Genomic DNA, 12,889 nt, shown 5'->3' with positions numbered 1-12,889 from the left:
TACCTAGTCCAGCAAGCTGTCATCGATCTTGGCCGGCCAGGAGCTTCCAAGAAGGTCACAAGCAGGGTGCGAGACCCCAGCCAACCACCCTCTTACTTTGCCGAAGGGCATCTATGCATATAAATTAGCAGGCGCAAATCTGCGACACGGATCAGTGGCCGGGTGTTCCCCTGGTGTAGCAATTACGTAAACAGGCCACATTTCATGGCATGGCAGCACCTAGCCACAATAGTGCTATATCTTCTAAATCCATAGTCTTCAACCGTTTCAAACCTGGGACCCACCTCTAACTCAGTCATGCATTTGGAGATGCCTTTCTTAACATTTTTAACCATATTTGCCTATGGCGGTAGTGCTGCTGTTGCAACCCACCACAGGCCAGGCCATTTCAATTACAGTATATACTCGAGTATAAGCCGATCCAAATATAAGCCGAGGCACCTAATTTTAGCACAAAAAACTGGGAAAACTTATTGACTCGAGTATAAGCCGGTTGACCACACCACAAACCAGGTGGTGGCGGCAGCGGCGGAGGAAGGAGCAGCCCGAAAGGGCTGCTTTCGGGCCGCTTGTCCCTCCACCGCTACCTCTGCCACTCACAAGAGCAGGCATAGGAGCCACAGTTGGGAGAGGAACAGCACAGCAGCAGGACCACCGGCAAGAAAGGGCTCCTTTTGGGCCGCTCATCCTGCTGCCTCACTCGAGTATAAGCCGAGGGGGGCTTTTTTCAGCATAAAAAATGTGCTGAAAACATCGGCTTATACTCAAGTATATACAGTTTGTTATTCGTTTATTAAATTTGTCAGTCGTTTTATGTCGCCCGGGGCAGCCCAACGCAACTTACAAACCAACCAACAAGCAATACTCATAGAATTATAGAGTTGGAAGGGACCCTGTAATGGTTCTAGGGGGTTGTTCATGCGTAAATTGGCATCACACCTGGCTGGGTTACCTGGGTGAACCCTTTCTGTCCGGACAGCCACCCATCCGTGGCTGTCTCAATCGCTGGCAGAATCCGTCAGTGGGCGTTTCTTGAACTTCTTCCAGCAAAGAAGTTATTTGACACCCAGTCTCCTCCTACTCTCCCTGCGCAGAAGTCTTCTGCGCAGGGAGGGTGTGGGCAGCGGAGGACCCGTGCTCTCCCCGCTGGTCTCCTGTGAGGAGTCCTGGAGCCTTCTCTCCGATTCCCCCATATGCTCCCCTCCTCCACTGGTGCTACGCTGATTTCCTTCCCCAGCAGATGGGCTGCCTCTCTCCCTCCTGGGACGCTCTCTGGAATCCCTCTGGAGCCTTCCCTCCGCCTCTGGCTCCGATGGCAGTTCCCTGACAGACCCCAAATGAAATCTGGTCCAACCCCTCTCAATGCAGGAATCCTGCACACAGCCGTCTCTGGGGGTGGGGCTTAAACTGCCAACCTTCTGGTTAACAACCAGATGCGCTGACCCATTGCACCACACTAGAACCCCACATCTCCTGCCCACCTAGCAGTTCGAAAGCACGTCAAAGTGTGAGTAGATAAATAGGTACAGCTCCGGCGAAAAGGTAAACAGCGTTTCCGTGCACTGCTCTGGTTCGCCAGAAGCGGCTTAGTCATGCAGGAAGCTGTACGCCGGCTCCCTCGGCCAATAAAGTGAGATGAGCGCCGCAACCCCAGAGTCGGCCACGACTGGACCTAATGGTCAGGAATCCCTTTACCTTTACCTTAGACCCCACATGCCCCAGTACTGGGTCCCCACCCACCTGCTGAAGACCAGTGCTCTACATCAGACATGCATTCCAGATCCAGGAACACGCTTTTAACATGCATTTGGGGACCCGTCCCTTAATCTTCCACCCTATATTTGCTGGGAGCACTCCCATTGCTCACGGAAATTCCACAACTCAAGGAAGAAGGCTGCTGGGTTAAACCATTTTTGTCCCCTGCAAGTCAGCCAGTGAGAAAATCCACCTCCTCCAGTGGCTTTTGCCAGATGACTCCCACAGTCCATGGGTGGTTAGGGAACTAAGTTATACCAAGAGCAGAGTCATTGAAATGAATGGACCCAAGTCTGTGAATAGCATGAACACAGCACAGCTCCATGCCTAGAGGAACATCGACAATCCACCTTTGACAGAGAGTCGTGAAGAATTAATAGACGATTAAAGGTTAAAAAAGGGGTTAATCCTTTCTCTCTGTTATCGTTATGAACATATGCAAAACCCAAGAGCTAAATGCATCCTAGGAGAGCCCAGTCAAGATGGAAAAGGAGAAAACAAGATTCCTGCATTGCCTTGCGGTCTCTTATTCACTTATTAGGAAATCATTTACCTCTATTGTAGGGTCGTATTCATCTACGAAATGGTTCTGAATCAGCTGTATCGTCAGCGCACTCTTGCCCACGCCACCAGCTCCAACAACAACCAGCTTGTATTCCGTCATCTTCTGCAGGCCTGTTGAAGATGAAGCAGAAATATCAGCTTTATTCAGTGGAACACTGGAGGCCCTTTGGCTACAGGTAGCTCTTCTGGTTGCCTTTATTCGCAGGTCCAAAGACACAGAAACCACAAGGAAAGGACACTGCCATCAAATAAGCAAAGCTTTGCATGGCTTCGTTTTCCAAGTCCAACGTCGGAAATGGCAATATTCCAGAAACCAGGAGGGCATCTCGGTATAGCAAAACACTCTCCAACCAACCTTGCATTTAACCACCCTAGAACAAAATAACTTCAAAAGGAAACACCAGGGGGCTGATCTGCAATTCATCAGGCAGTTATGAATTATGTCAGCTGGGTCTTGAATCGAGATTGTGGATTTTTGATTGCACTCCTTACACCACCAATGCTGGGATGTTTCTTTCGTCACCTTGTTTAATCAGCCATTGCAATTATTTTGCTTTTAGGGTTGTACAGTAGGGATGGGCAATATCTGGTTTTCAACATCACAATATATCACCAGCTAAACATTGTGATATACCGATATATCACCAAGTCTGAAATAAGGCATTGGCCAGCTTCACAGTTTTTCCTGCATCGTGATTTTTGCAAAGCACACAAACACACACCATGATTCGCAATATATTGCCAGGTCAAAAATTATGAAACTGATATTACAATATGGACTTGAAACCAGTTTTGGACGATTTATCAACATATCGTCCAGCCGTAATGTACAGCTAAGCTGGTCTCTGACTGGACTTTTTGCATTCCAGTTATTTCTGATATCCTCATACACACCATGCTGCTCCCAGTCTCATGTATCTGAACGTAAGAGTGGTTCACCTAGTGGGGTGAAGCCAAAGCAATGGCCTCCTTCACCTGCCAGAAGGGTCGAAGCGGCAGCAAGGTCCGGGTTGCGCCAGCACACCATGAAAACGTGTCTGGCACTCACACCAATGCAGCTGCAAAGGCCTGACTCTGCCGCTCCCTCAGTCCTGCCAAACCGCAGACATGGCTCAGCAGAAGGCGATTGGTGGTCTCCACCACATGGGACAACCTGCTCCTCCCGCAATCCAAGAAAGATTGGGTTGCATTTAATAGAATCATAGAATGACAGAGTTTTCCAATACCCTTTTTCCAATGCCCAGTTTTCCAATACACTTTAAAAAAAATAAAAAATGCTCTGGGGGTAAAGCTGAATGTACACAAGTTAAATGTTCATAAGTTGTGGGCTTGCCGTATTGAGAGCATTGGCCAGAAGCACAGCCCCTGGCAACATGCCTCGAAAGCGACAGAAATTAACTAAAGACAGCTCCACCATGGCCTATGTGAGTAAGAGGGATCTGAACCATGGTTCCCTGATTCCAAGGCCAGTGTACTCACTGAATCAGGTTCAGGAATCACTTTAGAGCTATTTACATACCTAATAATGCTGTGAGGAGGAATTAAAGAACCTTTCAATGAGGGTGAGATAGGAGCGCAAAATATGGTTTGAAGCTCAACATCAAAAAAACACACAAAAATCATGGCTACTGGGCCCATCACCTCCTGGCAAATAGAAGGGGAAGAAATGGAGGCAGTGAAAGATTTTACTTTCTTGGGCTCCATGATCACTGCAGATGGTGACAGCAGTCACAAAATTAAAAGACGCCTGCTTCTTGGGAGAAAAGCAATGACAAACCTAGTAAAAGGTAAAGGTACCCCTGCCTGTACGGGCCAGTTGTGTCCGACTCTAGGGTTGCGCGCTCATCTCGCTCAAGAGGCCAGGAGCCAGCGCTATCCAGAGAAACTTCCGGGTCACGTGGCCAGCGTGACTAAGCGGCATCTGGCGAGCCAGCACCAGCGCCTCACACGGAAACGCCGTTTACCTTCCCGCTATAAAGCGGTACCTATTCATCTACTTGCACTTAGGGGTGCTTTCGAACTGCTAGGTGGGCAGGAGCTGGGACCGAACAACGGGAGCTCACCCCGCCGTGGGGATTCGAACTGCCGACCTTGCGATCAGCAAGTCCTAGGCACTGAGGTTTTACCCACAGCACCACCCGCGTCCCTAGACCTAGACAGCATCTTAAAAAGCAGAGACATCACCTTGCCAACAAAGGTCCGTATCGTTAAAACTATGGTTTTCCCAGTAGTGATGTATGGAAGTGAGAGCTGGACCATAAAGAAGGCTGATCGCTGAAGAATGGATGCTTTTGAATTATGGTGCTGGAGGAGACTCTTGAGAGTCTCATGGACTGCAAGAAGATCAAACCTCTCCATTCTGAAGGAAATCAGCCCTGAGCGCTCACTGGAAGGACAGATCCTGAAGCTGAGACTCCAATACTTTGGCCACCTCATGAGAAGAGAAGACTCCCTGGAAAAGAGCCTGATGTTGGGAAAGATGGAGGGCACAAGGAGAAGGGGACGACAGAGGACGAGATGGTTGGACAGTGTTCTTGAAGCTACAAACATGAGTCTGACCAAACTGCGGGAGGCAGTGGAAGACAGGAGTGCCTGGCGTGCTCTGGTCCATGGGGTCACAAAGAGTCGGACACAACTAAACGACTAAACAACAACAAAATAATGCTGTATATCACTTTACACTCGAAAAGATTCCACAGGAATTTATAGTAAATCAGACCACCACCATAATTAAAACACAATTTTCAAAAAGTATCACCGACACACACACACACACACACACACACCTGCTATCAAGTTACTTGACTTTTTTTTTTATCATGAACACTTGAATGTCGAATGTCTTATCTATAAAAAAAATGCATTTACTCTGATGGCACCAGCAAAATCTATTTTTAAATTTACGACTTCAAACAATATTATTGTAGGGCTGCTGTTGGCCGTCACGTTCTCTCCTATTAAAGTCTGTTTTTATCTAGTTAGGTAATTTATGAGCCAATATATATTTTCTTGTACTTTGAACTTGAGAAACACATCATTATTATGATGCAGCGCCTGCTGAAATTAAATGAAAGTCACAAGTTCCATATTACTTGGTTCAGATGCTAATCTAACAGAGAAAAACATCCTATTTTCTTTCTTCACCAAACTGATAAAACTTACTCAGCAGAGCTTTTAATAAATTCATAACAGATTACGTGACGTAGGTTAGGCGGAAACACATTGCGGCTGCCGCTTCCCCAAAGCCAATACGCGATAAACTGGGATTAGAGTCGATGTTTCTCACTTCCAAACTTGAAGATACCAGCCAAGTGCTTTTCAGTTTTTCAGCCTTCAAGAAACCGTTTCTGCTTTGGGCTTGCCTGCCAGATAAAACTCTTGATGGAACCTCTGCAAGTTGCAGAGAATTCTGGCGCATGTTGCAAGGTGTGCAGCCAGCTCACCTGTACACTAAGCAGACCTGCTGAGCCTCAGCTTCAGCTCTGGGCATGGACAACATGGCCCCAATACACCCTGTACAAAGAAAGAGAAGATAGATACCAGTGGCCAAAGCATTTTTCAGGGGAAGTTGCCCATCATAACTGATCTCTTCGTGACCATTCCACATTCATCTGCAGCCATACAAAAATCCACTTCCAAAAACATTTCAACATGTGTGATTACGGCTGACTATTAGGCATGGCAGCTGGGAGTTGTGGGAGTTGTGGTCCAAAACCTCAAGAAGACACCGTAAGAATTGGTAGAAAATGTTAGTAGTGCTGAAAAACACCTTTATGATGCCTGGAACAATAGAACAAGGGTAGCTTAATAAGACACTCTCCACTTGGCTAAAGTTCATAATGGTCACCAGGGATGATGGGAGCTAGAGTCCAACGGGCATCTAAGAGGGTCATAAGTTCCCTCCATCCCTGCAACTCTAGAATGCGTAGGCTGAGGTTCCTGCATTGCAAGGGGTTGGGATAGATGACCGTCAGGGTCCCTTCCAACTCTACAATTCTCAAAGGTTCCACAACCACATCCAGCAGCCTTTGGAAGGTGCAATGACTGGAGCTGCCACAACAAACACATCCAACAAACACAACAAACACATCACATGATGTCTATGCAATGAGACAGTGTCTTTTCTTGCACGAGCCAGACTTTTAAAATACCACAGGTGAGCTTTAGAGCTACACAGACATTTTTCACCAGGCTGAGCTGCTCGGAGAAAGAACAAACAAAGCCTTTGCCGGATTATACTTTATCCTAGCCAAGCTTGCCACATTTAAAAAATAGGAAATAATTGTTACAGAACGTTAATAAACATTACAGAAGCCATCTACGGACAGGGTGGTGGGAAGCTTTAACCTCTCAGGAATTCCCCCACTGGCAATATGGCCATTTCTGCATATCCAGCACTCAGGACCTCTCCAATTTGAACCACAGGGACTCCGCAAAAACCTTTACCACCCTGCATACTCTGGTTACAGCAAGCGGCAGGCAGGCCACTCGCCACAAGAACAGGGAAATGGCTCATCCACAAGGTCTTCAGTACTACTCGGCATCTAGATTTGCCCAATACAGTGGTACCTTGGTTCTCAAACTTAAACTGTTCCGGAAGTCCGTTCCAAAACCAAAGCGTTCCCAAACCAAGGTGTGCTTTCCCATAGAAAGTAATGCAAAATGGATTAATCTGTTCCAGACTTTTAAAAACAACCCCTAAAACAACAACATAACATGAATTTTACTATCTAACGAGACCACTGATCCATAAAATGGAAGTAATAAACAATGTGCTGCAGTCACACAATCAATCAGTAGTTGAACTGGGTTCCACACAGTCAGCAAAACAAAAACGAAAAAGAGCCGCAAAAACGCAAAATAAAGAGCAAAAACAGACAGACCTCAGCGTAACACTCAAATCGGAACCATAACACTCAAGACGGACGCGTAACACAGAAAAAGTTCGCAAACTGGAACACTTACTTCCGGGTTTGCAGTGTTTGGGTTCCAAGTTGTCTGAGTACCAAGGCGTTTGAGAACCAAGGTACCACTATATAGAAAACAAAATTTCGTTTGGTTTAAAGTTTAAACTCTTCATCCCCAATATTTGTTCATATTCATCTCTCAGTGGTTTTGCAGGTACAAGATCTCAGGCTCAATCCCAGGCATTTCCAGGTAGGGGCTAATAGAGACCCCTGCCTGATGCGCTGGGGAACAGCTGCCAGTCAGTGCAGAGGACACTCAGCCAAATGGGCTTGTGGAGTATAAGGCAGCCCTGCCCCCTTTTGCCTCTGGCCCCACCCACTTTTTGTCTGTTACTCCACCCACAATGGAATTATACAGTTGGAAAGGGCCCCGGGACCCCCTGCAATGCAGGAACCTTTTGCCTAACCTGAGGCTCAAATAATAGTACAACAAGATAATAGTACAACAAATAATAGTACAACAACAACAAATAATAATAAATAATAATAGTACAACAACAACAGTACAACAACAACAAGAACAATAATAGTACAACAACAACAAAATAATAGTACAACAACAACAAGAACAACAAGAACAACTTTATTATTTATATTCCACTCATCAACAACAACTTTATTATTTATATCCCGCTCATCAACAACAACAACTTTATTATTTATACCCCGCTCATCAACAACAACAACTTTATTATTTATACCCCACTCATCAACAACAACTTTATTATTTATATCCCGCTCATCAACAACAACTTTATTATTTATATCCCACTCATCAACAACAACTTTATTATTTATACCCCGCTCATCAACAACAACTTTATTATTTATACCCCGCTCATCAACAACAACTTTATTATTTATATCCCGCTCATCAACAACAACTTTATTATTTATACCCCGCTCATCAACAACAACAACTTTATTATTTATACCCCGCTCATCTGGCTGGGTTCCGCAGCCACTCGAACCCATGGCCCTGAGATTAAGAGTCTCATGCCTTAAGATCAAAAAGACCCCCTATCCCTGGAGTATCAGGAGGGTCTCTCTCCTTTCCCGATGGACCTAAGAGACTACATAAAATCTCACTGGATGTACATAGCAAGCATGAAGGTTCCGACAGATTAGAGCAGGCAGAAGCACAAAAGGAATATTTGCAAAATACTGCCCCCAAGGGGGGAAATGGAAGGCAGATTTTCCAGGAAGGGGGACCCCACGCAGGAGAGGAACAGTGTCCGGGAGGGATGAGGAGGAAGTGGGGCGCATCCAGGTCCCCTTCCTTACTTCCTTCAAGGGGTGGCGGGGAAGGAAGGCAGACACCCCACCAAAAACACACTCAAAAAGTATCCCCGCCGCCCTATATGGGAGCCGGAATGACTCTCAGGGAAGTTGAACCACCAGGAAAGACTTTGCAGTGGAAAGGGGGAGGAGGAAGGAGGAGAGAAGGAAAAGATGTCTAACTTTTTGAATGTTTCCATTTTTGCCATTTTGAAACAAGGAAGAGTCACCATCGCGCGCGCGTGTGTGTGTCCCCCCCATTTTCATTCATTTCTTCCTCCCCCCCCCCCCGCGTTTATTTCCTTCGAAGACGGACGAGGTGGGGGAAGCAGCCCCGCAATGAAGGACAAGCAGAGCAGGGAGGGAAAAGACCCAAGTGAAAGGGCGCGGGCGGCAGCAGCAGCATGCCACTAGGTCCGGGGGCAGAAGCGGCTGGCTTCGGGGGCTTCTTCGCACGGGGAGCCCACCGAGTCCCAACGCCGAAGGAGGGCGCGGCTGTTTCTCGCGGGGGCTACTACGTCCCGGAGCAGAGGCGAATGGGGGTGGGGGGCTTCTTCATACCACAAGGTCCCGGGGCAGAGCCAGCTGGGCGGGAGGCGGCTAAACCCCCGAATCAGTGCCTGGGGCTCATCCCGGGATGCCACTAGGTCCCGGGGCAGGGAAAGGCGAAACTTTTGAAGGCGCGGCTGCCCACTAAGTCCCGGGGCAGAGGCGGCCGAAGGGGGAGGGGCTTCCACTAAGTCCCCGGGCAGGGGCTCCCTACTAAGTCGCGGACAGGGGCTGCCCACTAAGTCCCGGGGCAGGGGCTGCCCACTAAGTCCCGGGGCAGGCAGGGGTTCCCACTAAGTCCCGGGGCAGGGGCGGGCAGGGGCTGCCACTAAGTCCCGGGGCAGGGGCGGGCAGGGGCTGCCCACTAAGTCCCGGGGCAGGCAGGGGCTGCCCACTAAGTCCCGGGGCAGGCAGGGGCTCCCACTAAGTCCCGGGGCAGGGGCGGGCAGGGGCTGCCACTAAGTCCCGGGGCAGGGGCGGGCAGGGGCTGCCACTAAGTCCCGGGGCAGGGGCGGGCAGGGGCTGCCCACTAAGTCCCGGGGCAGGCAGGGGCTGCCCACTAAGTCCCGGGGCAGGCAGGGGCTCCCACTAAGTCCCGGGGCAGGGGCGGGCAGGGGCTGCCACTAAGTCCCGGGGCAGGGGCGGGCAGGGGCTGCCACTAAGTCCCGGGGCAGGGGCGGGCAGGGGCTCCCACTAAGTCCCGGGGCAGGGGCGGGCAGGGGCTGCCCACTAAGTCCCGGGGCAGGGGCGGCAGGGGCTCCCACTAAGTCCCGGGGCAGGCAGGGGCTCCCACTAAGTCCCGGGGCAGGGGCGGGCAGGGGCTGCCCACTATGATGGGAAGTCCCGGGGCAGGCAGGGGCTGCCCACTAAGTCCCGGGGCAGGGGCGGGCAGGGGCTCCCACTAAGTCCCGGGGCAGGGGCGGGCAGGGGCTGCCCACTAAGTCCCGGGGCAGGGGCGGGCAGGGGCTCCCACTAAGTCCCGGGGCAGGCAGGGGCTCCCACTAAGTCCCGGGGCAGGCAGGGGCTGCCCACTAAGTCCCGGGGCAGGGGCGGGCAGGGGCTGCCCACTAAGTCCCGGGGCAGGGGCGGGCAGGGGCTGCCCACTAAGTCCCGGGGCAGGGACGGGCAGGGGCTCCCACTAAGTCCCGGGGCAGGGGCGGGCAGGGGCTGCCCACTAAGTCCCGGGGCAGGGGCGGGCAGGGGCTGCCCACTAAGTCCCGGGGCAGGGACGGGCAGGGGCTCCCACTAAGTCCCGGGGCAGGGGCGGGCAGGGGCTGCCCACTAAGTCCCGGGGCAGGGACGGGCAGGGGCTGCCCACTAAGTCCCGGGGCAGGGGCGGGCAGGGGCTCCCACTAAGTCCCGGGGCAGGGGCGGGCAGGGGCTGCCCACTAAGTCCCGGGGCAGGGGCGGGCAGGGGCTCCCACTAAGTCCCGGGGCAGAGCCAGCTGGGCGGGAGGCGGCTAAACCCCCGAATGAGTGCCAGTAGACCTGGGGCAGGGGCTCACCCCGGGATGCCACTAGGTCCCGGGGCAGGGAAAGGCGAGGCTTCTCAAGGCGCGGCTGCCACTAAGTCCCGGGGCAGAGGCGGCTGGGGGGGGGGGAGAAGTGGGAGGCGCCCCTGAACCCCGGGTCACTTTCCCGCGGGGTGCAAATAGGTCCCGGGGCTTCCTCTGGAGAAGGCACCCCCACCCAGCCCCTTGGGGAGCACCTACCTCCTCTTCCTCCTCCTCCCCCCGGGTCTCTCCGGAGGCGCCGCCGCCGCTGTGCGAAATGGCCGGAGCCGGGGCTGGCGCTGCCGAGCGCCGAGAAGAGGATGAAGGGGTGCGCTTTAAAAGAGAGAGTGTGAGAGAGAGGGAGCCATCGATACCCTCGGCAGCTCGATTCGGCGGCCTGAGCAGGCAGAGCCGGGGTGGGCGGGGCGAGGAGGAGGAGGAGTGGGCGGGGCTGGAGAGGAGCCGCAGCCCGGGATTCTTGCTGCAAGATTCGCTTCTCCCTCGCGCAGCTGCAGCAGCCGCGCGCCGTGTAGATGCACCAGACCCGGTTATATAAAACGGCGGAGCTGTGCCAACCGTTTGCACGCTTCCTTGGGAGCAAAGCAAGCCTCCATTGCACGCACGGGGCTTTTGCATCCGAGTAAGCGTGCGTTGCAAACCGGGCTTGCAGCAAGGAGGGATTGATATATATATATTAAATATTTTAATTTTTTTACAGTAATTGATAGGCATGCTGCAGCAGGTTCCGCGCTGCCCTCCCAGTACCCGCTGAGCGCCGGGGCGGGGCGGAGGGGGTGGCTTGCTTCCAAGTAAACACGCACAGACGGTCGAGTTGGCACTTCTAAAATGCGTTTTTTAAAAAATAAAAATAAAAATGCAGCTGTTTTGAACTGGGCAGGTGATGGTTGTGGGGGTTTTGTTTTGTTTTTTTAGCGGTGGGTTATCAAAATGAAAAGAATCCCGACCTGTCATTATGAATAAAAGATGACAAAATAAATCACAGCGGATGAACGACGGCCTGAAGGCACCCAAAAATCACCCGGGAAGCAGGTTATTGGGATTTTTAAAAAGACCGTCAAGTACGTTTGTTTATGGGAGTGCCGTGTTGGTGAATAAAGTGGCGATCTGTCAAGATGATGTAAATAACAAACAGTTACCTTTAAATGCTGTGGAAACTATAAATGACGCGAAAACGTACCAGGAACAAGTCACACGAGGTAAGGATGGTGCGTGTGTGGTTTTCCCCTCTTCCCTTTTGCCGAGAAATGTGACAGCCATGCAGAATTGAAACTGATCGTATGCGAGATCCATTTACATCACCCTGTAAAGCATTTTGGACGGCTGCACAGAACTCCGATAATTATCCTACAAAATCCGATGAACTAAAGGGATGCTGATCAAACAGAATATATATCATAAAACCAATAAGGCGATCCGGAACTGGATTTACAAAGAGACAAATGAATTACAACGTCAGTGTTTTATGCGCTGGAAACTCGTTACATAAAAGATGAAGCATAATGCCACTTTAAAAAATACATACTCTGAATTAATACTTCTGGAATAACTACCACCACCCCTTGGTTTTAACAGCCAGTAATCATTAATGTAGCATTCAGGCCTTTCAGAAAACATTGGGGGGGCAGGATAATTATACAGTGGGGACCCCGTCCACTCCCCCCAAATATCCTCCCCCCTTTGTACACGGTTCCCCCTTCCCCATACACACACAAACACAACCCTCTTACCCCTCTCTCTGTCTCCAGCCCTTGATGCTTTTGCTGTTTCCAGGACGTACATACAATTCAACTTCTCTGCCCAAGGCAGGTTCCAAAATAACAGGCACCTACTCTGTTATTGGCTGGTGAGGAGGAAGAAGGGCGTGTTACAAAATCTTTATCTGTGTGTACCTATGTATGCGGTGCAGTCAGCTGTGTTGTGTGTGTGTGTGTGTTTGTGTATTAGGCTGTAATGGGTTGCAAAGGTGTTTCGTAAGTGCAGCCTACCTATTTAGCTAGCTGGCTGCCTGCAGCAAGTCGCTTGGCATGCCTTGGAAAATTGCACCAAATCCCAGGGCTTTACCTGCCAAGCCTTACTGATTTGTCTTGGTGTTCATAACAAATGGTGCATCCTAATGCTCTCTTTATTTTCTTTTTGAAAGCAGCAAATGGGTTTGGGGTGGAGAGCCCCGATTGGAACGGCAACCCCTTGCTTTAATCAAAATGATTTGGAAGTAAACCCCTTTGGGTTTGGTTTACTTCAAAGTAGGGATGCGTAAGATTG

At 50.6% G+C, this 12,889-nt stretch overlaps 1 protein-coding gene across 1 annotated transcript in view; it reads right to left on the bottom strand.

Moving 5' to 3' along the window:
* The window catches only part of LOC309351982 (GTPase KRas-like), a 51,973-nt gene extending 39,479 nt beyond the window's left edge, over positions 1 to 12,494 (bottom strand). The window contains 2 exon segments of the mRNA XM_081880220.1: positions 2,309 to 2,430; positions 12,355 to 12,494. Of these exon segments, the coding sequence (XP_081736346.1) occupies positions 2,309 to 2,430; positions 12,355 to 12,406 (174 nt within the window). The 5' untranslated portion in view covers positions 12,407 to 12,494.
* Positions 12,495 to 12,889: the final 395 nt, after the last annotated feature.

The sequence above is a fragment of the Podarcis erhardii genome (genome assembly GCF_964252035.2).
Source record: "Podarcis erhardii genome assembly, chromosome: 10".
NCBI lineage: Eukaryota > Metazoa > Chordata > Lepidosauria > Squamata > Lacertidae > Podarcis > Podarcis erhardii.
This window is presented reverse-complemented; position numbering and strand designations above follow the sequence as displayed.